Source organism: Gorilla gorilla, chromosome 4 (assembly GCF_029281585.2).
Source record: "Gorilla gorilla gorilla isolate KB3781 chromosome 4, NHGRI_mGorGor1-v2.1_pri, whole genome shotgun sequence".
Taxonomy (NCBI): Eukaryota; Metazoa; Chordata; class Mammalia; order Primates; family Hominidae; genus Gorilla; species Gorilla gorilla.
The window spans coordinates 45,080,365-45,107,300 of record NC_073228.2 but is presented as its reverse complement, the minus strand read 5'-3'; the positions used below and the strand labels follow the sequence as shown (position 1 = coordinate 45,107,300).

The 26,936-nt window shown below is 45.6% G+C and overlaps 1 protein-coding gene across 3 annotated transcripts in view; it reads left to right on the top strand.

The window, feature by feature from the left end:
- Positions 1-26,349, top strand: part of MYL4 (myosin light chain 4) — a 34,368-nt gene extending 8,019 nt beyond the window's left edge. Inside the window, exons 1-8 of one of the 3 annotated variants that reach the window (XM_055387780.1) lie at positions 11,681-11,808; positions 12,042-12,210; positions 16,453-16,480; positions 22,574-22,723; positions 24,352-24,525; positions 25,050-25,127; positions 25,684-25,727; positions 26,179-26,349. In XM_055387780.1, coding sequence (XP_055243755.1) covers positions 12,076-12,210; positions 16,453-16,480; positions 22,574-22,723; positions 24,352-24,525; positions 25,050-25,127; positions 25,684-25,712 — 594 coding nt within the window. In that variant the 5' untranslated portion in view covers positions 11,681-11,808; positions 12,042-12,075 and the 3' untranslated portion in view covers positions 25,713-25,727; positions 26,179-26,349. Of the gene's footprint in view, positions 1-11,680; positions 11,809-12,041; positions 12,211-16,452; positions 16,574-22,573; positions 22,724-24,351; positions 24,526-25,049; positions 25,128-25,683; positions 25,728-26,178 lie in introns of those variants that run through there. The other 2 variants (XM_055387775.1, XM_055387778.2) reach the window with 2 other exon arrangements.
- The last annotated feature ends 587 nt before the right edge of the window (positions 26,350-26,936 follow it).

The window sequence follows — 26,936 nt, the reverse complement described above, 5'->3', positions numbered from 1 at the left end:
TTGAGTAGAGATAGGGTTTCACCGTGTTAGCCACGATGGTCTCGATCTCCTGACTTTGTGATCTGCCAGCCTTGGCCTCCCAAAGTGCTGAGATTACAGGCCTGAGCCACCGCACCCGGCCAAATCCTTAAGGGATTTAAAGTCAAGGCAGTATCTGAAGTATTGAGACTATTCAGAAAATGCATCTTGATTGAGATGAGCTCCGAGATGTGCTAAATGGCGTATGACTAGGGCGCCTAGGGCTGACTCAAAAGCACAGGGAAATAAACTACAGACAGCCCCCAAGTTATGATTTTTTGACTTTATGATGGTGTAGAAGCAATGTGCAGTCAGTAGAAACTGTACTTCAGATACCTATACAACCATTCTGTGTCTCACTTTCAGTACAGTATTCAATACATGAGATATTCAGCACTTCATTATAAAATAGGATTTGTGTTAGATAGCTTTGCCCAACTGTAGGCTAAGGTGAGTGTTCTAAGTACATTTAAGGTAGGCTTTGCTAAATTATGATGTTCAGTAGGTTAGGTGTATTAAATGCATTTTTGACTTGATATTGTCAACTGATGGTGGGGAGCATCTGTAATAAAGGCAGGAGACTATAAGCAAATTAGCTTGTCTGGACTGGAGGCTGTATAAGCTTGGTTGAAATGGTGGTGTTGGGGACAGCTGATAAAAACCTTTGGGTTCCTGGCTGATGACTTTAGTTTTGATAAAATAGACCAAAGGAGCTGTTGATGATGATTGAGCTGGAGAGTGACCTCATGAGACCAGAATTTGAAAAAGATTATGCTAACAGCTGAGGATTATGTGCATTGGAGGAGAGAAAGACTAGGGGCTAGGAATGCAGCAGAGAGGCTGCCAGGGAGTCTGGGCAACTCTGAATATTCACTACTCTAGGATCTTAGATGGTTGAATCTGAAAAAAGATAGAAAATTTAAACAGTTTCGAGTTACTAACTTAAAATGAGAAATAGTCTTATCCAATTCCTTGACCTGAAGGCATTCAGATTCTAACCAGAAGACTGCTTACTGAGTACAGACTTAGAACAAAAAGAGTAAATTTAATGATCTTAGTGGCTATCATCTCTTTTTTTCCTCAGAAGTGATGTATATACCTGACTACTAGATAAAAAATATCTATAGCATCTGGAGTGGATGCCCACCAAATAATAGATTATTTGCTTCTCTCTTTTCTGACTAGGCTCTAAGCAGCCTCATTTTTTCTCTGGGTAAATTGCAGAGCAATGTATTAAACACAGATTGATTATATTTTAGTATTCAGTATACACCGTAGCTGTCTTGAATAGACTTTGTTTTTGTTACAGATATGTGATTTGGGAGATAGAGGCTGATCTAGGTTTAAACCAGACTGAGTTGGGAGAGCCTCAGATGAGAAATATCCAAAGGTTAATTGAAAATGTGAAGCTTGGCCAGGCACAGTAGCTCACGCCTGTGATCCCAGCACTTTGGAAGTTCAGGAGGATCACTCGAGGCCAGGAGTTCGAGAACACCCTGGGCAACAAAGAGAGACCCTCATTTCTACAAAAAAAATAAAAAAAATTAGCCGGGCCTGGTTGTGCATGCCTCTAGTCTTAGCTACTTGGGAGGCTGAGGTGGGAGGATCTCTTGAGCCTAGAAGTTCGAAGTTGCAGTGAGTTAAAATTATAGCACTGTATGGCCAGGCGTGGTGGCTCACACCTATAATTCCAGCACTTTGGGAGGCCAAGGCAGGTGGATCGCTTGAGCCCAGGAATTCAAGACCTGCCTGGGTAACATGGCGAAACCCTGTCTCTACCAAAAAAAACCCACAAAAATTAGCCAGGTATGGTGGCACATGCCTGTAGTCCCAGCTACTCCAGAGGCTGAGGTGGGAGGATCGGTTGAACCCAGGAAGCAGAGGTTGCAGTGAGCCGAGATGGCGCCACTGCTTTACAGTGCGAGTGACAGAGACCCTGTCTCAAAAAAAAAAAAAAAAAAAAAAGACTTTACTACAACTAACATGTATTGAGCACCTACAGTATGCAGGTACTTTTTTTTTTTTTTGAGACAGGGTCTCCAAGAAGCTGGGATTACAGGTACACATTTGTTAATGTAATGCCTTGTAAAATCTTTGTGAAACTATTTATCATTATATTAAAACTACGTATTTGTATGTCTGCATCCTCTACACCAGACAGTGAGCTCCTTGGGGCCAGGAATGGTCTCTTATTCATCTTAGTAGAAGTACCTGCAGGCTGGGCACAGTGGCTCATGCCTATAATCCCAGTACTTTGGGAGGCCAAGGCGGGAGGATCGTACAACTAAAAGAAGGTACGCAACTAAAAGATGCTTTTAATTCTGCCTGAAAACTCTCTCTCTCCAGTCCCAAATTCTTTCCTTGTTTGTTTATTTGCTTTTGTGGGTTTTTTTTTGTTTGTTTGTTTGTTTTTGAGACAAAGTCTTGCTCTATCTCTCCAGTGGTATAATTTTTTTTTTTTTTTTGAGACAGAGTCTTGCTCTGTTGCCCAGGCTGGAGTGCAGTGGCACAATCTTGGCTCATTGCAAGGTCCACTTCTGGGGGTCACACCATTCTCCTGCCTCAGCCTCCCAAGTAGCTGGGACTACAGGCGCCCGCCACCACGCCCGGCTAAATTTGTATTTTTTTTTTTTTTTAGTAGAGACGGGGTTTCACCTTGTTAGCCAGGATGGTGTCGATCTCCCAACAATAAGTGTTAGTTGAATGAATGAATGAGAGTAATCTGAATGAGGGAGAGGAGAGTTGGTGGCAGAATTTTGGTGTTACAAGCATAGCAGAGAAGGCCCAAGACAAGCACACTAGATCTAGTCACAGGGAAGTCACTGGTGGTGTGCTAGAGAGGAAGTCAGAATTCAAGAAGTAAAAGAGGAAGTCAGTGGAAAGGGAAACTGAGAAGAAAGAATAATCTTTAGCATTAAAAATATATCCCCAATTGCTGAGAAAGGATTTGGGCTCTTTTTGCTTACTGAGAGATACCCATGCTGTGGGTTCCAGGGCCGTCTCTTCTACTGATGTCTCCTTGCTTCCTTGCCCCCTTGGGGGCTAGGCTTCTCCGTCAGAGAACCCTTTTGTCAGTTCTGCCAGCTCCCACGGTTGTCTTAGCATCCTGCATTCTAGTCTCAGGTCGGTCATAACTCAGTGTGACGTTGGGCAAGTCACCCCCTTCTCTCTGGACCTCTGAAGTTCCTTGTAGCTGTTAGCATATCTGGGATGATGCAGTTTGGATGACTGGTGAGGATTCCAACTTGCTCTCTGCTGCTTTGCAACTATAAATCTCTGCCAAACACCAGCTATCCTGCTCTCTGCTTTAGATCCCTAGGTAGACTCTAACCCACCTTAGGCAGGCTCCCTCCCAGTGTCCTTCTCACAGGATTCAGTTCACACATATGTCACTAGACAGCACTGCCTTGATTGCAGTACAGAAATGAGCTTCAACCATTTAAACAATTGAGTGATGAGGCTGAACATATAGCATTCTCCACCTATGCTAAAGCAGTCAAGGAAATGAAGTTTGAGAGGATGATTTAAAGTGTTGGCTGGGCGCTATGGCTCATTCCTGTAATCCCAGCACTTTGGGAGGCCAAGGCAGGTGGATCACTTGAGGTCAGGAGTTTGAGACCATCCTGGCCAACATGGTGAAACCCTGTCTCTACTAAAAATACAAAAATTAGCTGGGCATGGTGGCGGGCACCTGTAATCCCAGCTACTGAGGAGGCTGAGGCAGAAGAATCGCTTGAACTAGGGAGGCAGAGGTTGCAGTAAGCCGAGATCGAGCCACTGCACTCCAGCCTGGGTGACAGAGTGAGACTCCGTCTCAAAAAATAAATAAGTAAAAAATAAAGTGTTGTGATAGCTAGTTTTACTGTGGTCCTTGAACTTTGATTTTAGACACCTTTCCCCTCCTTTTCTGCTTTCATTTTTGGTGTTCTGGGCCTTATGAATTATTGAGCCTTCAGGTGATTCATTGCTTTTTTTTTCCTCCCTCCTTGGTGGGAAGGATTCTTATATACAGAGGATTGGGTTAATCATTCTCCTGATTTATGGCCTTTTTTCTTCAGTGGTCCATGCAACGCCTTTCTTGTTTAATTACTTATTTCTTTTCTTTCTTTTTTTTCTTTTTTGAGGCGGAGTTTTGCTCTTGTTGCCCAGGCTGCAGTGCAATGGCACGATCTGCTCACTGCAACCTCCGCCTCTCCCAGGTTCAAGTGATTCTCGTGCCTCAGTCTCCCAAGTAGCTGAGATTACAGGCATGAGCCACAGCACCTGGCTAATTTTGTATTTTTAGTAGAGACGAGGTTTCTCCATGTTGGTCAGGCTGGTCTCAAACTCCTGACCTCAGGTGATCCGCCCGCCTCGGCCTCCCAAAGTGCCAGGATTACAGGCGTGAGCCACTGCGCCTGGCCGGATTACTTATTTATTTTCTTTTATCTCATTGACCCAGCCATCCAAACCACACCCACTCTAGGCAATTATTGAATACTTTTAATGTGTATTTTTTTGTTTGTATGTGTTCTTGGATAATGGGTAATGCTTCTAGTATGTGTGTATTATTAAAAATTTTAATAATATTTAGCTCAATACACCCAAAATGTTATCATTTCAACATGTAATCAATATGAGATATGTTACATTCTTCTTTGTCTTCTTTTTTGAGATGGAGTCTCATTCTGTCGCCCAGGCTGGAGTGCAGTGGCTCGATCTCGGCTCACTGCAATCTCCACCTCCGTCATTCAAGTGATTCTCCTGCCTCAGCCTCCCGAGTAGCTGGGATTACAGGCACGTGCCACCACGCCCAACTAATTTTTGTATTTTTAGTAGAGAAGGGGTTTCACCATGTTGGCCAGGCTGGTCTCAAACTCCTGACCTGAAGTGATCCACCTGCCTTGGCCTCCCAAAGTGTTGGGATTACAGGCATGAGCCACTGTGCCTGGCCCACATTCTTTTTTTTGTACTTCAAAATCCAGTATGTATTTTACTGTTATAGCATATCTCAATTTGGATGGTAAATTTTCATTATAAACACTTAATCTGTATTTAGATTTCATAAAATGCACAGTCGAAAAAGTAGATTCATATACCTAAGTTGTCCCAAGCATACTTAAAAGTTTTCTAATAATCAAATATCAAAAAAGTATTTTTCTTTAATGTTTACATGCAAACTGACAAAACTACTTCATATTAGTCATATTAGTCATATTTATTTTAGCAGAATTGACTTGACTTTGAAGCAAAAACATATCAGTTTTGAAACTACATCTGTCCAAATTAAGTAAATTCACTAACTCTTGTGTCAACTCAGTATCATTAACATGAAATTCAAAGAGGTATTGTATAAATTGAAAAAGCAACTCTAAATTTATTAATATCAACAAAAGCAACTCTACATTTATTAATATCAACAAAGCATTATTTAAACTTTTCTTGTTTTTGTAGCCAATTTACATAATACTGTTTATTACAATCAGAATCTTCTGCATACTTACATTGAAATAATGTATATTGATTTGTATTGTGAAAGGTTTCAATTTGAGCATAAATTCTTTCACCTATCTAGATAAGTCAGAGATGTTTTCTTTCCTTGAAGCTTAAATTTATTTATTTATTTATTTACTTATAGACAGAGTCTCATTCTGTTGCCCAGGCTGGAGTGCAGTGGTACAATCTCGGCTCACTGCAGCCCTGCTTCCCTAGTTCAAGCAATTCTCTTGTCTCAGCCTCCTGAGTATCTGGAATTACAGGCATGCACTGCCATGCCCAGCTGGTTTTTGTATTTTTAGTAGAGACAGGGTTTCACCATGTTGGCCAGTCTGGTCTTGAACTCCTGACCTCAAGTGATCTGCCTGCCTCAGCCTCCCAAAGTGCTGGGAATACTGGGCTAAAACATTTCGACTTCTATCTTTCATATCCCTTTTTTTAAATTGTCAATTAAATGTAAACGTACTATCCTCCATATCTCTTAGCTTTTCTTTTATGTTTTCTATTTCTTTGCCCTCTTTTTTTCTTCTGGGAGATAGTCTCTCTTGTTTTTCAATTCCCTAATTTGTTTCCCAGCTATATCTATTCTGCCACTTTTCAAATCTATTACGTGCTCTATTTTGGTGATTACTTTTTCATACATAAGATGTCTGCTTGTTTTTTAAAAATATTTTTTCTTATTTCATCTATTATACTTTTTATAGTTGATATTCTGTTTGTTCTTTACATTTTCTTGTCCTGGTGTCATATTAGTAATATTTTCGTTTATCTCTTTTAGCCTGATTTTTGGGCTACTTTTAAAATCTTGGTCCATCTGTTGTCATATTTCCACTTAAGTTACACTGTGTAATCAAGTAAGTTGTATCCTTTCGGATGAGTTGTGCTATTCAGGTGTCTTGTTATTTTGTCCTTGGCCATACAGGTTGTTCTGTCCAACAATGCATACTAGTGCCATTGAGCTTAGAGGTTGAAGGCTGGGGGTGAATGAGCCCTAAAACCGAGAACCCTTGGCTCCCAAACTCCCAAGTGTGTCATGCTCAGACTCATAAAATAACTCTCCATGTCAGGGCTTCACCCTTTGCCCTCCCATCAGGGAAAAGCAGCCTTAGGAGTACAGGCATGAGCCACCGTGTCTGTGGCCAAAACACTTCTTAGAGTATAGTTCACATGCCCTGGAAATTTAGAGGGCTAAGGAGGGGGAACATCTGTCTAAAGTTGGGTTGCCCCCTTACCTGTTTTGATCACAAGCACAGTGCATCTCCAGTGCTTTGCTGTTACTCTTACCAACACCCGGACCACAGTTTGAGTCATGGCGAGTGAGGGAGTAGCACCGTTTGTCATAAGACAGTGGTGGAGGAAAAGGGAGATCAGAACCCTGAGAGCTCCTTTTCTTTTTTTAATCATTCCACAGCTGTGCCTGGCCACTTCCTGCCTCTAATCAAAGCCACCCTTCTACCACACACACCAATTCAAAACAAGGTCCTCTCCTTCACCCAAGGGGTTTCTCGAGGTTTTCTTCATTTCTTGATATTTTCTCTTTGTAACTCTTCTGCGGGTGATCTTGGGATAGGGAGCCACGGTCACAGTAGTTCCATCAGGATCCAAGCTTAAAGATCTTGAGTAGCTGCTTTGTGCTAGACACTTTATTCTACGTGTGCCACCTGTATTAACTCATTTAATCTTCACAACTACCTTGTAGTTATAACAGCCACATTTTACAGATGAGAAAACTGAGGCATGAAGAAGTTAAAAAGTAGCCAGGTGTGGTAGGGTGCACCTGTAGTCCCAGCTACTTGGGAGACTGAGGCGGGAGAATCACTTGAACCAGGGAAATGGAGGCTGCAATGAACTATGTTTCACCACTGCACTCCAGCCTGAATGACAAAGTGAGACCCTGTCTCGAAAAAAAAAAAAAAAAAGTTAACTAACTAAGCCAGGACTCTAAACCAGGCAGTCTGATTCATGAGTCAGCCTTCTTAACCTCTGCCTTGCAGTGAAACCCAAATTACCCAGTACTCTCTATGGGGACGATTGACAAAGTGTTGGCCAGGGCATTGCCCTGTGATGTCCAGGCTTATGAGACATTGGTCAGAGGAGAGAGAGAGAGGGTGACAGGAACAAGGCATTAACAGCCAGGCTAGCTGTCAGCAGCATTTGATCCCAGGCAGGAGACTCTAATGGACCTCTCTCTGAGCAGGACACAGACAGGCTCTGTGTGGTTAGAGATGAAGGGAGGAGGAGGAGTGAGTGTTTGCGAGCTCAGCCCAAATGAGGGCTGATGTCACTTCTCCTTTGTGCATTTGTGTCCGAATTTGACATCTGATGTAAACCGGTTGGTGCTAAATTCTGTCTTGTGTTTTCAATCTGCTGAATTGGAAGTCCCTCATGGGAGCATTTGGGTGAGCCTCAGCAACTCTGGCTCAGAAACCACCAGATGCTTCCCAGAGAAAGTTGTTTGGCTGCCAGTACCCACTGCCATACTTGCCTCTTCACACTACTACATCTCCTTCTTTCCTTGGCTCTGATGGGCCAACACATATTGTAGGGCAAGTCTGTGTCATAGGCCCTGGGAAGGATGCTCTCGACTGGTAAGATTTGAAGGTGAAAGTTACTGGCCATGAAACAGAATGAAGACCATAAGACGATGGAAGCTCGGACTCCAGTTACTGGGCTCTAATGAAGCGTGGCGTCATGAATTTTAGTAAAAACAAGGCCAGGGGTTGATATGTTGCTTCTTCATGCATGGCTCTTTCCCTGAAACCACAGCTCTCCTCCAGTTGTTTGTGAAGTGCCAGGCACTTTTTTCACTGGGGCTGCTGAAAACGAATCCGAAACTGATTTGAGGAGTGTCTCCTCCCCTGCTGGGGCTCCTGTGCCTAAGGTTTCAGGTGGTTGGGCATGCCTTCTCCGAGTGTTCTCCGTCAGACAGGCTGCCTGGCCCTAGAGACCTGCCACATGCTTTCTGAGCCACAAATATTTTACACCATGAGTTCCCAGCTGCTGCCCTTCCCCCCGCTTCCATTCCTTTCCACCTCTTCCTCATTCCTAATCCCACACCTTAAAATCCCTTTAGCCACTGTCACCTTACCTTGTCCCTTTCTCATGTGGACCTCTCTCTGGAAGTTCCAAATCTGGGAGGCCTGAATGCACCTCTAGCTTCAACCTGCTTGGCAAAGGAAAGTGAAATGAACATCTTCAAATGTTTCCTACATGGCAGAGGTTGTTTGCAGTGCCTTACTTAACATTATTTCATACAAATCTCATGACAATTTGAAAAGGAAATGTTTACCCTCAAAGGTCCTGAGGCTACTAAGGCCTAGATTAGAAAGTGGCAAAACCAGGCTTCAGACCCATCACTGTCTACCTCCAGAGTCCACAGTATTTGTGTGATTTTGGATGTCTCCGGAGCCCCATTCGGCTTTCCCAGCTTTCTAACCTCATAGCTCTGTTCCCATGCAGACCTGATATTTTGCTTCTTAGAATTTAGAAAAGAAAGGGGAGTGGGGTGGGGGAAAAAAGGAAAAGAAGAAAAGGAAAGAACAACCTTCCAGCTTTTTCTTCTGAGGATCATACGTCTTTGTAGAATAACTACAACAATAACATAGTACTAACTTGTTGTGTGTGCGTGTGTGTTTTAACTGGAAGGGGGCATGTGTCATTCAGTGATTATTTAAAAAAATTTTAAGCCATGGAACCATTAGAAAATGATACTGTTTTACATACTGGGAGCTCCAGTATGTAAAACACAGGAGTGGTGGTGACTGAAGTGATGGTGGTGGAAGGAGCTCCAAGGTCTGGCCTTTCTATGTACCCTGCAGCCAGAAGCATGTCACCCTATAAAGCAAGATAGCAAGATTGCTAGTCACAGGATTCTGTTGAACATGGTTTGAAAGTCTCCTGATTGTTTTTCCTTTTAAAATAAGCAAGCTGAGGCCCAGAGAGAGGAAGTGGCTGGCAGAGTCAGGACTAGTGCCTGGGTCTCCCAGCTTCTATCCTGCAGCTCTTTACAGAAATCCCAGTTTGTATATTTTTGCACAAACTCCGCAGGATGCAGTCCAGGAAGGGATGCAGGTGGAGGTGGAGAAGGAGGAGGGCCTGGGCTTCCACTTTTTCTCTTTCCTCGTCACCAACAACCTGAACTCCCAACCCCTGTGGGGAATGGGGTAGGTCAGGGAGAGGACTGACAGGGATTATAGAAGAGTGCGAGCGAAGGTACAAGGGATCAAGTTTGGTAGCTGGCAAGGAAGAGAGGTGAGGCAGAAGATGAGGGGAGGAGGTGAGGTGCACAGAGCAAAGGAGCCACCATCCCAGCTCAGGACCAGGGCTGGGCTAGAATCTGGGCCCTGGTCTCGTTCTAGTATTCCCTTGAGCAAGTCCTGGCCCTTTTTCCTGCCCGTTTCCTTTGAGGGCTTCTCTGTCACCACCAGTGAGCGTGTATAGGCTACAGGAGGAGCAGTGAAGAGCAGTGTGCTACAGAGAGCACTGCACCCCGGGAAACAGAATTAGTTGGCCCAGCTCTGCCTATAAGTAGCTGAATGTCTTGAGGCAACTTAAACGTTTCCCTGGACCTTAGATTCCTTGCCTGTAAAACAGGATGGGGCCAGATGATCTCTAAGGGTCCTTCTGGCTCTGAAGGCAATGATCTGGGGCATGGAACCTGTAGTTAGAGAGCTGGGAAATGGGCAGATGTGGGCTCCAGGGCACCCAGAATTGCAGGCTTAGGAGCTAACAGCAACCAGGATTCTGTAGTCTAGCAATCTTGCTTTACAGGTGAGGAAACTGGGCCTAGAAAGGCGAAGTGATTTTTTTGCCTCTCTCAGCTTTATTCCTCTTTTCCTCTGAACTGTAGAGTCTAAAGATTCAGCACAAAGCAGTTTTGTGTAGTGGATACATAAGCTTTTTTGTTGTTATTTTTCTGAATTATTTTGTTGACTTTCAAAGTTTTTTTTACATAAACAGTAAATGCTCGTTATAAAAATTTCCATTAATACAGGAAGTGAAAAAAGTAAAAAACTGCAAATTGCTGTTATCCTCCCACCCTTACCCCCTAGGTCCCCAGAGGTGTCTCTGTTAACAGTTCAGCGTGTATCCATCCTGACTCCTCCAATAAATGCAGAAACTTGTATGTCTCTCCCTGACAACTGGATTATCATATACATTATTCAAGCATAGGCTTTAGACTCAGACATATCTACATCTAATCCCAGCTTATAGCTAATTATTTGAGTGACCTTGGCCAAGTTGTTCATCCAGTTTTAGTCTCAATCTCCCCATGTGTAAAATGAAAATAATAATAGTATCTACCTGGCCTGGCATGGCGGCTTATGCCTATAATCCCAGCCCTTTGGAAGACCGAGGCTAGTGGATCCCTTGAGCTCAGGAGTTCAAGACCAACCTGGGCAATTTAGCAAGACCTCATCTCTACTGAAAAACAAAAAACAAAAAAACTCCCCCCAAATTAGCCAAGTGTGCTGGTGTGCACCTGTAGTCCCAGCTACTCGGAAGGCTGAGGTGGGAGAATCGCTTGAGCCAGGAAAGACGAGGCTGCAGTGAGCTGTGATTGCACCACTGCACTGCAACCTGAGCAACAGAGCGATACCTTGTTTCTGTTAAAACAAACAAACAAACAAAATAGTATCTACCTTATAGGATCATGGTGAAGATTTAATGAGATTTTATATGAATAGCACTTAACAGTTCCTGGTACTGATAGTAGTAAGCACTACACACACACACACACACACACACAGAGCACAGAATGAGTTAGAGGTAAAGTGAAAACTAAACCCCAAGTTTTCTGACCCTCAGTCTCCTCGACTTTCTACCACATCTCTCTGCTTCTCTCCTAGGTGCCTAGGCGTGGGTTCAGTGCTCACTACTTGTTGAATGAATGACTGAGGTTGTGTGTAAGGGGGTAGATCTAGGGGTCTGAGGTCTGTGGAGTTCCTGGGATGCCTGCTCTGGAAAATGGAGGCTTTCATCCTGTGAGTTGGGAGGGTGTGGGGCAGTGTGGGTTGGCTGGACCAGCTGTTGCTTCAGAGCTCCATGCCTGGAGAGTTGGGCCTCTAGGCAGAGCTGAGGGCCCAGAGTGGCTCTCAGCTTAAAGGATCTTGGCTTAGAAGGAATGTGCAGTGGGCTGCCTCTGCTCGGGAGGGGCTAAAAAAAGCCTCACCCTCCCCTGGGCTTTGTGTGAGGCTTATCAACTGCTCAAGTCAGCTCATCTCTCTGGCTGCTCCGGCATATTTGAGAAGGTCTGTTTCCCTGGTCCTTCTGGGTTTCCACCAATTGGCAAGAAGGGATCAGCCTGTCCTAGAGGTGAAGAGAGAGCTGTGGCATGAAGGGGAGGGGGCTGGTGGCCCCAAACCTGGTGACAATACACAGTTGTCAGCTGTACCCTGCTGGCGTTTCTTCCTTTTATAGTCAGCAGCAGTTGCTCTTGCTTTCACCCAGCCCCTCTGTGGGGGCTCCTGCCCAGGATAAAAGGGAAGGGAGGCGGCCCAGGCTCCTATCTCATCTCCCAGACGCCACGTCTCTTGGTTTCTTCTTAGATCACTCCTCTGCCAAAGATCCCAACAAGATAGCATGGCTCCCAAGAAGCCTGAGCCTAAGAAGGAGGCAGCCAAGCCAGCTCCAGCTCCAGCTCCAGCCCCTGCACCAGCCCCTGCCCCAGCTCCTGAGGCTCCCAAGGAACCTGCCTTTGACCCCAAGAGTGTAAAGGTAAGTGAGGCTCAGCCATTGGGATAGAGGTGGGGATGACATTCAGAGTCCTTTTGCTCTGGAGCTTAGCGATCTACTTTATGTGGGCTGGACTGGGATGAGAACTAGGGTGTCCATGCCCCAGATCGCAGTCCCATGGGGCAGTGGAGTGGGTGTTGGGGCTGATGAGGGGGAGATTGAGTCATAAACCTTCACCGTCAAGAATGAGGTGCTGCTTTGAGGGAGCCCTGTCCTGCTACCCTAGATTTGTGCAGCTAAGTTGGGAATGGGGGGAGGTACAACCAACCATCCATCCACCCTTTTATAAGGCATTATGAGGACCACCATAGCAAAGTAAAACAGACTAGCCTTTTCCTAGGAGGTAGTGGGATATCTTTATGGAGAACAGACACATCATGGCAGCTGCCAGTGTAACTTGGAGTAAATGATATAAACAGTCAGGGAATATCCTCCCTGTGCATGGCAGTTTGGGAAAGGCTTCACTCACAAACACTCTTACGGCAGGTGAGGGCAGGGTGGGAAGGAGGTTGTGGTTAAGGTAAGAGGAGCCTGGATTCCTCTCTCTCTTTCCTTACCCAGACGGGCCTTTCCTTCTGTGGCCTTAGCCTGGGTTCCTATCTGTAGCATGCAGAGGACTGGCCCACCCTGGGCTGAGACCCTCTCTCCAACTGGGTCAGGAAGCTGGGCCTGGTTCCTTTGCCCCACCCTGCTCTCCTCACACAAAACATTCCTCTCCCTGGAGCTGGTGTGGGCCCTGCATGCTGACTCAGTCATTTTAGACCTCCCAGCTCTCTGGCCCAGCTGCTGAAGGAATGGAACTGGTGGGAGAGGGGTGGGCTGAAGAGGGAGGGGGCCAGAGACCTCTGAAGAGGAGCAGTTTTAAGCCTTGGCACCAGAGTGGAAAAGGTCAAGTGGCTACTGGTATGAAGAGCTATTAATAACAGGTTGGGAGTGCTGAGCCCCCAGGGATCTCAGCCTTAGGACAGGGCTGGGGGTGGTGAGGGATCAGGTCAAAATAAGAGCACAGGACAAGGTTCTGTGACAAGCAGGCAGGGAAATTAAAACCCAGAGCTCTAATTGTATGACCTCCCTGCCCTCTGAGAATTCCTCTCATACCCACAGCCGGGATAACCCTACAAGTATTATGCCAAAGACCCAGTCCCCGCAAGGGACAGGAGTTAAGGTGGAACTGCTTAGCCAAGAGATGGAGGCAATTGCCCCTTTTCTGAGCTTGGTTATGGCTCACTCTGGGGAAACTGAGGCTACTGTAGGACCCTGAAAACACCTGCAGGTTTTCTAGGTCATACATCACTCCATTTACAAGCTGAGCCTGGCAGGAAAAGCTGACTATTTCACCCTTCAGGATCCCTCCTCGCCTTTATTTCTGATTTGTTCCCATAAAGCACTGTGCTTTTGGGTGGGTTGCCAGGCCTTGTCCCTGGTGTCTGGGCAACAGCTGCCTAGTGGCATCAAACTGGTGTCCTTCCCTTGGCCTGTCACTTCTTTCATTCACTCTCCTCTCTCAATTTCTCACCCGTGAGAAATTGCACCCCTGGTTGCAATCCTCTTTTCCATATCTGCATCTTCATGGGGGTTGTTGAAGTTGCTTTGAAGTAGAAAAAAAATAGGTATCTTTTATGAGAGACATTTTCCCTATTATTGTGTTATACTTACCCAGTTCCTTTGATTAGAAGGTTCTTTACTCCAAGACAGAGCAGAAGCCAGATGAGGTGACTCATGTTTATAATCCCAGCCCTTTGGGAGGCTGAGGCGGGAGGGTAATTTGAGGCCAGGCATTTGAGTCCAGCCTGGGCAACATGGCAAGATCCTTGTCTCTACAAATAAATAAATAAATTATAAAAAAGATTCGAAGATAGAACAGAAGCAAACTTAAGCCCAGTGTGTGTAGTTATGACCACGTCTATTGAGATTTTAAGTTTTTACATTAATTGCTCTTACGTGTTTATTCCTGGTTCTTAAAGCATTGTAAAGTAAGGCAAACTGTGCCTTTTCCTCAGAGAGTGAATGCAGAGCATCCTTCACCCCATCTAGGGGGTTCCTTTAACTTTCTGACCACCCCCTACTTTTGGCAGTCTATTCCTAGCCACAACTAGTTTTCTTTCCAACCCAGTTAACTCCCCACTGCCCCAACCTATCCCCAGCTCATGGCTGCCATCTCTGGGTCCTCATGAATGGAGGTCAGTTCTCGGAGATGAGACAGGATGGGCACAGCACAAGCAGCAGCAGAATTAGGACTAGGAATGACGGCACTTGAAGAAGAGGCTCCAGGATTGGAACCACCATCAGTGGAGAGGGGATGGGATGGGATGGGGTGGGGTGGGGTGCATAAGGACCACGAGGTAACATACAAGATCTTAAATCAAAATGATGACTTGGGCTGGGTGTGGTGGCTCACGCCTGTAATCTCAGCACTTTGGGAGGTCGAGGCAGGTGGATCACCTGAGGTCAGGAGTTCGAGGCCAGCCTAGCCAACATGGTGAAACCCTGTCTCTACTAAAAATACAAAAATTAGCTGGGCATTATGGCGGGTGCCTGTAATCTCAGCTACCGAGGCAGAAGAATCGCTTGAACTTGGGAGGCGAAGGTCACAGTGAGCCAAGATCACACTATTGCACTCCAGCCTGGGTGACAAGTGCAAAACTCCATCTCAAAAAATAAGAATAAAAAATAAAATAAAATGATGACTTATGCTTGGCCATTGTCATTCACTCTCCTCTTCTGTACTCAGCATTAAATTACTATGCATTATATGGGGGAAATCTAAAATGTATTACTTCATTCAACAAATTTTTTTCAGTGCCTACTATGTACTGACCATTTCAGTGAACAATAACAAGAATCCTTACCTGAGGGAGCAGTGGCTTCAAGGAGACAGAGTGCACGTAAAGGCATGACTGGAAACAATTAGGAAGCGTGGAGGGCCCATGCCAATTGCTCTTGCTGTCCCAGAGTGCCTAAGAGTGTGTCAGAAGACAAAATTAGAAGGCATTTTAGTTTAAAGATCTGAATTGGCTTTTATGTTTGAGTCTAGAATCTGGCAACAATGAGCCGAGCAGAGGAGGTGGTATTATAGACAAAGAAAGGCTGAGGTAAGCAGAAATGAGAGCAAAATGCAAATTGTTCATTGCAAAGTTACTTTTCTTGTAAAGGTTAAAGCAGATGGCACTTTCTCATCAAGCTGGCTGAAACTGTCATGTTTGGGGATTTGGCTATTATCTCTTACTTTCCTGATTTCTTGGAAAATCAGATGAACAACTTAGTTTCAGCTTGGTGACATGGAACTTCAGCATGAGTGAATCTATTTTGGTTTGGTCTGTTGGTCCTAGTGTAGGAGCTCAGTACAAACCAACGGCCTCGTATAAATTGTACTTAACGAGAGATATGTGCTGAAGGAGGGGTTGGAGTGGGATGCGGTGTGGGAAGCCTTCATTGAAGGAAGTGGATTTAAAATCAGAATCAAATAGAAAGAGCAGTCCGAGTGTGGGGAGTGGTGGTGCCCAAAGAGTGCAGAAGTGCAGCTTGTCAGAGGACTATGGACTAGGAAGAGATTGAAGGGGCAACAGTGAGGGCAGTTTGTGGGTGGCTAGGATGAAGAATTTACCTCAGACCCGGAGGCATTACAATAGGCAGTCCGTGTAGGTTCTAGAATTATCCAGGGAATTTTTCTTTCCCTTTCCCTCTTACCTGGAGCCATCACTTAATAAGCGGTATTGAGAGAGCTTTGGAGTCTGCATTACAGTTGTCCCTCATTATCTGTAGGGGATTAGTTCCAGGACCCCCACGGATACCAAAATCTGAGGATGCTCAAGTCTCCTATATAAAGTTTGCATATTTGCATATAATCTACACACAACCTCCTGTATAATTTAAATCATCTCTAGGTTACTTATAATACCTAGTACAATGTGAATACTATGTGATAGTTGTTATGTATTATATTTTATTGTCATGTGGTTATTTATTGTTTTCTGAATATTTTCAATCCAGAGTTGGTTGAACCTGGGGAGGAGGGCCGACGGTATTTTATAGCCTGTCAGTTGTGGCTCATTCATCAGGAGACTTGTGTTTTACCCTTAGCACAAGTCGCCTTCCCTGCTTATCAGTGGCCTGCTGGAGGTGGCCATACTGTATTGGAAGCCACTTCTGTTTCTACTTCCCTTTGGGGGCCTTTACAACTGCTTTTAGCAATCCAAGCCCTCACTACTATTTCCCTCCCTACAGATAGACTTCACTGCCGACCAGATTGAAGGTGAGTATGGACAACCCCACCTCTCCGTCTCTATTGCACTTTCCTGGAGGAGGAGGAGGAGGAGGAAGAAGAGGAGGAGTAGTTGTCCTCATGGTAATAGTAATCACTATCATCATCATAGCAAACCTATATTGAGCATCTACCATGTGTCAGGCATAGTCCTAGGCACTTTATATGGATTAACTCCTTTAATTCTCATAACAACACCATGAGGTAGAAATTGTTACCTCCCCCATTTTACAAGTGATAAACTGAGACACATAGAGATTGGGTGACTTGCCCAGTCTCACATGGCAGTCAGCAGTAGAGCTAAGATTCAAACTCAGGCAATCAGATTCCAGATCTGTTTCCTCAACTACTCTGCCAGACTGCTTGGAGCATAGTAGATGCTTAACAAAAGTTAGTGCCTTTTTTTCTTGGCCCCAAAGATCTATCTAAGATATTTGGAAGCCCTCATTTCTGTTCCCATTATTGGAAAGCCCTCCTTAGTTTACCAGCTTCCCCTCCTCCCACCATGAAGTCTGCCAATATGCTAACCCACTAATGGTGGCAGGGCCAATGAAATGTTTTATCATGTGATGCTCTGTGTCCCCAGCTGTAAAGCAGGACTCAATGTCATTGCAGCGTATCCCTCTGTTTCCTCCACCAAACGCCTCTAGGACATAAAATTATAGGAATTGGAAGGGACCTTGAAAAATCACCTAATCCAACCCCCTCATTTTAAGCACATACTCTCTTTTAAAACTTAAATGAATATTTGCACATGGTAAAACAAAAAAGCAAAAAAGCACACACATATTACTTAAAAGTAAATAATAAAAAATAAAAATCCTTTTTTTCCATGCTGATTCCTCTCCCAAAGACAACCACTGTGAACAGGTGTTTATGTATCCTTTCAGAAAAATACATAATGATACACAAGTTTGTGTGTATGTATGAGTGTATACAGTTTATACAAATCAAGCCGTGTGATACACACTGTCCACCTTTTATTAAATATATACTTGGATTTAATAATATACAGTATTTGGATATCTTTTCAAAATTAACACAAACAGTTCTACCTCATTCTTTTAAACAATTATATAGACTCTCACACACAGATGTACCCTTTTAATTTAATCAAGACTATATTGATAGGCTTTCAGATTGTTTCCGGTGGGAGGATATCAGCTTTCTTTCGCCTGTGGCCTTCCTAGCAGGGTTTAAAGGATGGTGCATTTTAAATTATAATGGTTATTGCCAGGTTGCTCTCCAAAAAAGTGACGCCAGTTTACCCACAAATGGAGCATGAGAGCTGGCATATGCATTTTGAAACTAGTGAATTGAGCCTGACTCTGTTTTCATAATACTCAGTGGATACTCACTTGCGGCATTAATTTCAATGCATTTTAGTTCAATATATACTTACGTGGATATAGAAACACAATGACACTAGTGAGGACTGGAAAATCAACTAATGATTTAAAATTTTAATTTCCCAAATGGCCAACTGGAACAGATGGTTATCTCTTCTCTCCTGAAGACTTTCAGGGCTGATGGGGAGGGGACAACTCATTCTGATCTTTTATCCCTCTGACCTTGAAGACATTTTTCCTTCTGTTGAATCAGAATTGTTTTTCCTTTAATTTTACCCCAGTGATCTTTTCATTTGTTTTTTGGTGAAGATTATAATGGTTTTCTCATTGTCATCTTGGTTACGGTGGAAAGAACATAATTTGGAATTAGGAGACTTTCGTATTAGCCCTAATTCTTCCATTATTGGCCATGAGACTTCGGACAAGTCACTTCTTTAAATCTTAATTTTCTTATCCACAAAGTGAGAGTATTTGGGTTTCAATTCAGAAATTCTAGTCCATTCAGCATCCTCTAGATATCCTCCATCTATTTGGAGATAGTTTTCAAATCCCTCCTAAGATTTATATTCTCTAGGTGATATGCCTCAATTTATTTTATTTTATTTTATTTTATCATTTTATTTTATTTTGAGACAAGGTCTTGCTCTCTCACCTAGGCTGGAGTGCAATGGTGCTATCATAGCTCACGATAACCTTGAATTCCTGGTTTTAAGCAATCCTTTCACCTCAGTCTCCTGAGTAGCTTGTACTACAGGCATGTACCATTGTTTTTATGTTTTGTAGAGATGGGGGTCTCGCTATTTTGCCGAGACTGGACTCCAACTCCTGGCCTCAAGCAATCCTCCCACCTTGGCCTCCCACAGTGCTGGGATTATAGGCATTAAGTCACTGTGCCTGGCCTCCCAATTTCTTTTGTGCTTTTTTTTTTTTTTTTCCCCCTCATAGGAATTAGCTTCTAGCCCTTGGCTTCCTTCTCATCCCTCTCCAGATTTCTGTATTCTTTTAGAGAGGGGTTACTACCACTGGACTCATTGCTCTAGTAAGCAGGTGACTACACTACTGCAGATTATTGAGGAAAGGTCTCTTCTGGACCCTTGAACATCACCTCTAATACCTGAAGTTCACACTGGCTTTTTTTTTTTTTTTTTCTAGTTGTAGTCCTAAACTTCAGTGTTTGATTTTTTTATGTGCATACCAGGCTTCCCAGCAGGCCAGGTGATTGGTTGGAGCATTAGCAGTTATAACAAGCAGGTCTCCTTCTCTTCCTCCTTCCTCCCCATCATTTCCTTGGTTTGCTTAATAGTTGATCATAAGTCATATCTACATTGGCTTTTACATGAGGATAGTAATACCTATAGCGTATATTTTTTCATAAAGATTAATAAAGTGTTCTATGCAAAATTATTTGCTCAGATCCTGGTTCATGGTAAGTGCTCAAATTATAGGTCATTGTTCTTATTACCTTCCTCTTCAGGTTTCACCCTCTTATTAAGCATCATGACATCTTTTTTTTTCTTTTTCTTTTCTTTTTTTTTTTTTTTGAGACAGAGTTTTGCACTTGTTGCCCAGGCTGGAGTGCAATGGTGTGATCTCTGCTCACCGCAACCTCCGCCTCCCGGGTTCAAGCAATTCTCCTGCCTCAGCCTCCTGAGTAGCTGGGATTGCAGGCATGCATCACCACGCTCAGGTAATTTTGTATTTTTGATATAGATGGGGTTTCTCCATGTTGGTCAGGCTGGTCTCAAACTCCCAACCTCAGGTGATCCGCCCACCTTGGCCTCCCAAAGTACTGGGATTACAGGCGTGAGCCGCTGTGCCTGGCACATCATTACATCTTCTTTTGAGGAGACTTCCTCTTTTGTTAAACTTGACCTCACTCTTCTGAATGAACTAGGAGATCAAAAAGTCTGACTTCAGATTCAACTAACAAATATGTATTTATCGAGCACTGAATTTGTGCCAGACACCATGCTAATTGTTTTAAAGGTAAAAAAGATTAAATCCTGCCTGGGTGCGGTGGCTCATACCTGTAATCTCAGCACTTTGGGAGGCTGAGGCAGGTGGATCACTTGAGGTCATGAGTTGGAGACCAGCCTGGCCAACATGGTGAAACCCCACCTCTACCAAGAGTATAAAAAATTAGCTGGGGGTGGTGGCACGCACCTGTAATCCCAGCTACTCGGGAGGCTGAGGCAGGAGAATTGCTTGAACCTGGGAGGTGGAGGTTGCAGTGAGCTGAGATTGTGCCACTGTACTCCAGCCCAGGTGACAGAGCAAGACTTTGTCTCCCAAAAAAAAAAAAGATTACATCCTTATAACAAGGCTATGAGGTAGGTGTTATTTCCTTTTTACAAAGCAGGAAACCAAAGTTCAGCAAAGTTAAATGATTTGGCCAAGATCACATGGTTAAGTGATCCAAATTAGGATTAAACTCAAGAAGATAATACTAGCAGCATTGTTTATGCATTTACTATGTGCTGGACATTGTGTTAAAAATTTTTACATACATTATTGTATTTATATACCTAGTATATTTACATACATTATTATATTAATTTGAATGTAATTTAAGAAACCTATGATACCTGGGTGGAGTGACTCACACCTGTAATCCCAGCACTTTGGGAGGCCGACGTGGGCTGATCACCTGAGGTTGGGAGTTCGAGACCAGCCTGACCAACATGGAGAAACCCCGTCTCTACTAAAAATACATAATTAGCCTGGCGTGGTGGCGCATGCCTGTAATGCCTGTAATCCTAGCTACTCAGGAGGCTGAGGCAGGAGAATCGCTTGAACCGGGAGGCGGAGGTTGCAGTAAGCCGAAATCGCGACATTGCACTCCAGCCTGGGCAACAAGAGTGAAACTCCATCTCAAAAAAAAAAAAAAAAAAAAAAAAACTAACTAAAAAGAAACCTATGATGTAGGTACCATTTATAGAAGAGGTTTTTAGAGGTTAAATATTTATTTGTCCAAAGTCAAGCAATGGGAATGAAATTTGAACTCGATTATTCAGTAATGTGAAAGAAATGTGGTTTTATGTCTTTTAAATTCATATAAAGCCGAAGAAAGAGTTGGAAGTAAAGGTCTGGGGAATCTTCTGTGATATGTGGAATGATTTGTAAATAATCCATACGCAGCCTCGAAGGAAAGAAGTACTTGGAAAGGATGAAAACTGGCTTTTTTTCCTAAGTAGTTCATGAATTCTTTTTTGGCTTATACTGTTCATCTGCTTAGTAAAGCACTTCTTTGTGGGTAGCATAAGGTAACTTAAATGCCCCTCCCAGGCCAAATTACTTCCACTAATGAATTGGTTGAATCCCAATCAATGAAGAATTGGGCCCGGGTATGATGGCTCACGCCTGTCATCCCAGCACTAGGGAGGCCAAGGCAGATGGATCACTTGAGGCCAGGAATTTGAGACCAGCCTGGCCAACATGGTGAAACCCTGTCTCTGCTAAAATACAAAAATTAGCCAGGTGTCGTGGTGGTGGGCGCCTGTAGTCCCAGCTACTCGGAGGCTGAGGCACAGGAATTGCTTGAATCTGGGAGGCGGAGGTTGCAGTGAACTGAGATCACACCACTGCACTCCAGCCTGGGTGACAGAGCGAGACTCTGTCTCAAACAAAAACAAAAACAAAACCAAAACAAATCAATGAAGAGTTAAGGTTCTTTGAAAAAGGGACTAGGAGTGCCTTCCTTTGGTCTTGCTGCAGGGATACTTGCCCTGCTGCCTTCAAGGAGTCCAGTCCCTGTGGTTCTGAGCTGGTAAGTAGGAAAGCGAACTAGGAAACAGCTGTAACCACCATTTGTCGATTCCCTTACCATATGCTGAACATTGCTTGGCGTGCTTTGTGATCCCACCTGCAACCCACTCAAGTGATCATTGTATCTCCACTTAGAGCTAGGAAAATGAGGGCCCACAGGGGTTAATAGTTTGCCCAAGGCTGTATGCGAGTCCATGGCAGAGCTGGGGTGGTCTGACCATTGCCTTATCTGGCCTGGGAGCCGCCTTTCAGCCTGGAACAGGCAGTACTGATAACGGCTGACTTTCCAGCGGTCTTATCACTTTGTAAAGTGCTTCCACACACTGCGACCTCCCTTTGCTCTCACAGTGACAGGCCCAGGGAGTGGGGTGTAGTTGTCACTCCCTTTGTGTGCACATGAAGCTGAGACCCAGCCCAGCTTATCCTGCACTCTGAGGCAGAGCCAAGATGAGAATTTAGGAATCCTCACTTCTGGGCCAGTGCTGTTTTCACTTGTCTGTCATTTCAGGAGTCAGGAACCTCACCTACACCAGAGCAGGATGTGTGGGTGGGAGGGGTGGAGGCCAGGGAGACATCTGAATTTTTTTTTTTTCAAGATGGCGTTTCACTCTGTCACCCAGGCTGGAGTGCAGTGGTGCGATCTCGGCTGACCGCAACCTCTGCCTCCCGAGCTCAAGCGATTCTCGGGCCGCAGCCTCCCAACATTGGAATTTTGTAACAATGAAGCAATAGAAGAGATCCCAGTCCCAGCCCTGGAATGGGTCGTGGAGGCACCAGGCTGCTTCTTTGGTTGACAGAAGATGGGATGAGGACGGGTTCGAGGGAGGGCCTGGGATAATGGACAAAGCGAAATATTGGGATATTTTAACAACCACACTCACCTGCTATTCAGCTTGGGTGGAGGCTGATTGGCCACCAGCCACCACCTTCACTGGGGATTGAAAGGTATAGCTGGGTCTTCTCTCCACAGAGTTCAAAGAGGCCTTTTCATTGTTTGACCGGACCCCGACTGGAGAGATGAAGATCACCTACGGCCAGTGCGGGGATGTACTGCGGGCCCTGGGCCAGAACCCTACCAATGCCGAGGTGCTGCGTGTGCTGGGCAAGCCCAAGCCTGAGGGTCAGTGTGGCTGCATGGCAGACCTCTCCCAGGGTCAGGCTTGCAGCCCCTTGGCTCCCTCCTTGTCCAGATCTTCTCTGCCATCTGCACTCTCTCTTCTCCTGCTTTAGCCCCTCAGGACCAGCCTCACCTACCCAGCTTACCCTAGTCCCATTTTGAGAATTTATCTAGATGTCCCCGTACTTAAGTGCCCCTTGAGGAATGTAGCCTGGACTTGTTTCCCTCATGAGGTTGGGAGCTCCTGTGGGGCATGAGCCACATTCTGTTGCCTCAGTGTCTGAGGAAGGCTGAGTGGGAATCTGGAAATCTGATAACTGATGGTTCCCACTCCCCAGCCCAGGAGCTCTCAGGAGGGGCATCTGTCACAGCACCGAGGTATCCTGTGGTGGCCATCGTGAGCTGTATTACAAACAATTTGTTTCTAATAATGGTTAGAGTACTGACGTTTGCAAATTGTTTGGTATAAATTAGAGCAGCTTCAAGATTCTTAGCTCTACGTGCTGCCTCTTTCATTCATTTGCATTTCAATAGGTTTTGGTGAGTGAGTGTTTAGAATGCTGAGTAAGTGTTTAGAAAGTGGTGCAAACGATTCTTTTGTGGCTCCTAAGTGTGATCGAGTGTTCATACTCATGTGAGCTGTGCCTCTGTCAATCATCATTACGGCAGATGAGAAGAGGTGTGAGGGAGTGTGTCCTGTTTGTGAATGTTGTCTGTCATGTGTACCAGTAAAGTTAACAGCTGCTCTAAAACACACACACATGCTTCTCCTCAGTGGTGTTGGCACGGGGTTTGGGGTGGGGTGAGCCTCTCGGCAAGGGTGGGCTGTCTCTGGAGGCTTCCTGGGCCCCATAGTGGTTTCCTCCCCATCCCTTGGTTCTGGCCCGTCCCCCTTCTCCTCTGGCTGAAGGTAACCGCGGGGGTGAAGGATGTGGGCAGGAAAGGACCAGAGGGCTAGGGGCTTGCATCTCAGAAGTCAGAAGCAAGTCCTGTGTGCTTATAAAAGAAAGAAATGCCCACATTTGTGATATTTAAAAATAGTTTGCCTCTATTAAATTAAAGCCTTTTAAATACACTACCATGTGGGAGAAGTGTGCTATTCACAAGAGAACTGTGAATTTATAAGAATTATTGATTCAGAGTAGCTTCAAGCTGTGTGGTCTAGTGATGGGACCCCATGCAGAGTGATGCAAACGTTTCTTTTTTCAATCCTGTTGGTTTGCCCCTGTGATTATAGGTCTGTCACGTCAAGGGTCTAAACTGAGTGTGAGGCCTGGGCCGCGTGGCACTTCAGACCCCTCACATCCTGCTGCTGCCACCCTCAGCTCCTCCGCTTGGCTGGCCACCTGGTGCTTAGAGGTCTCGGTGGAGGGCTCCTTTTTCCTTCCATCCTACTGCTTTCACTGAGAAAAGAGGGCCCCTGAGACCATCTCCCCAGCTCCCAGTCCCCTACCTTGCTTGGATGGGAAGCTCTGTGTCCTCTAGGAGCACTAATGGGTGTACCACCCAGAAGTGGCTGCAGCCCAAGCCCTGGGTGCTGTCAGACTTGGGGTGAGGCCCCCTCTTGACCCTCGGCTCCCTTGAGCACCTGCTCACATTGATTTCTCTTTCTTTACCTTGCCTGCCTAAAGAGATGAATGTCAAGATGCTGGACTTTGAGACGTTCTTGCCCATCCTGCAGCACATTTCCCGCAACAAGGAGCAGGGCACCTATGAGGACTTCGTGGAGGGCCTGCGTGTCTTTGACAAGGAGAGCAATGGCACGGTCATGGGTGCTGAGCTTCGGCATGTCCTTGCCACCCTGGGTATGCCAGCTGGGCAGAGATGAAGACCAAGTGGGAGGAATGGAGGGGTGGGAGGTGCCAAGGTGACATATGCTGGTTGGGCGGGGGGTGGTATACAAGGGTCTTTGCATCCTGAGGATAATGACCTGATCCAGGCCCTGCCTCCCTGGGCTCTGCAAGAACAACCATTCCCAGTTGGGTTTGCTCAGCAGGTACCAGGGTTTGGGAGAGGAGGGGAGAGCAGGTTGGCAGAGCAGGGCTTACTACTGAGGCCTGAGAGGTGGGACTCAGGGCTTCTGTCCTTGTCTTTGCCTGAAACACTGAGGCCCTGGAAGCTGTAAGGCAGAGGGGGAGGCTTCGGAGACTAGGCAAGACCTTTAGACCCTTGGCCCCACCCTTCAGAACCTCTGGGAGAGGCTTGGTTTGAACCACCTCCCAGATCCAGGCAGTCTTGGACCTTCACACTTAAGGGGGTACTTGGGTATTGCCAGTTCCTCCTTTGCCATCTGTAATTAAGAGCGCACCACCTCCCAAACCCACCGCAGGAGAGAAGATGACTGAGGCTGAAGTGGAGCAGCTGTTAGCTGGGCAAGAGGATGCCAATGGCTGCATCAATTACGAAGGTATTAAGCCGCGCCTTGCATCCCAGGGCAGCCAGGGATGGTAGGGTGGGAACAGCTTGGGTGGGGTGGGCCCAGGAGCTGGAGGGAATGTGTCTGAGGTGGGTTTTTGTAGACCCCCCATTGGATGTTGTTCTGTTCCATCGTGTGAGTGAACCTCCTAGTGTAATGGCGGGAGCATGGATTTTGGAGATAGCTCTGTGATATATTAGCTGGTGGGCTTGATTAAGTCACTGATTTTCTCTGAGCCTCAGTTTTCTCATCTGAGGGATGGGGGTGATGCTGGCACCTTTCTCAAGGCTGTGGGGATTCATAGAGATAATGTAGTTCATTCCATTTGTGTTGAGAATCAGCATAGAGAGTGGGCACAGAGCAGAGTCCAGGTATCTGCCCTCCATCCACCTTCTCCCCACCAACCCCCAAATAAGAGCAGGAACTACACAGTCTGGAGAAAGGGGAGCAGGAGGGTTAGAAGTCAGGCAGTGTAGAGAAGGGACAAGTGGTTTATGGGCCTAGAGGCGCTGAGCCACATAGTGGCTGATTTTCACTTTTTTCCTAGCCTTTGTCAAGCACATCATGTCAGGGTGAAGCAGAGTCTTCCAGGTGAGTGCAGCCTCTCCCTCCTGGTCCCTTCCGGGGTCACATAGGGCCTTAAGAATAACACCACGTGCACTAGAAGGCATCTGCCCCAGCCCTGACCCCTTAAGAGGAAACCTCTTGGGATCAGGAAGTGAGGACAGCCCTGCTCACTCACCATCTCCTGTCTCCTGCCTGCCCTTGCCTGTTCACCCTGTCTTGACCCTATCAGTCACATCCTCTTGCCTCTCCCAGGATCTCTCAAGGCAATGCCCTTCCCTCAGGCCTGGGGCCTCCTGTACAGGCTCCTGGGAGTGAGAAAGCCGATCCCAAGTGGAAGAGAAGGTCCCTGGCCTGTGCTCTTGACCCTGTTCTTCCTCACTTCTTTCCCTAGGTTTTCCCTGGGATCCCCCTGGGTGTGGTAAGGGGCTGGGTATAGGAGGGTGAAATGCCCTTTCCACCTAGCACTTTCTTTCAGGTGCCTGGCCCTTGGCTTTAGCCATACCAGGGTGAGTTAAAGAGAGGCCCCGGATGGGTGAGCTGAGATGGAGTCCTCGACTTATCACCACACCACTGCCCCAAGGACCTTACAGGCCCTCCCTGTTAATAAACAGCTCTAACACGGCCAGGCTGGGCTCTGGGATTCTGACCAGTCTCTGTTTTGTTTGTTTTTTTAAAACTAATTAACAAATTGCATTGGTTTGTGTTGTGTGTGTGTGTGTGTGTGTGAGAGAGAGAGATAAAGTCACCTGAGGCCTCATGTGTGCTCAGAGAAATGAGTATTATCTGGGAGCTAGGAGACAAGGACAAAAGCCTGTGGATCTAGAGATATTGGGGTCAGACCCAGGAGAGCAAGCTCTGGAAGGCCAGCAGCTTGAGGAGTTGTCACCTGGAGGAGTTTTATTCCCTTTGGGCTCACCCTCTACCTAATCACACCTCCAGATGGCAGGTAGAGAGGGGCCAGGCTGAGGCAGGGGCTCCTCCTTTGGTCCTTGCTCTTGCTGCTTTTAAACAAAAATTGTTGTAAAATACACATAACATGAAATTTACCATCTTAACCATTTTTAAGCATACAAGTCAGTAGAGTGAGGTATATTCACATTGTTGTGTAACTGTATTAGTCTCTTTTCATGCTACTGATAAAGACATACCTGAAACTGGGAAGAAAAAGAGGTTTAATGGATTTACAGTTCCACATGGCTGGGGAGGCCTCACAATCATGGCGGAAGGCAAGGA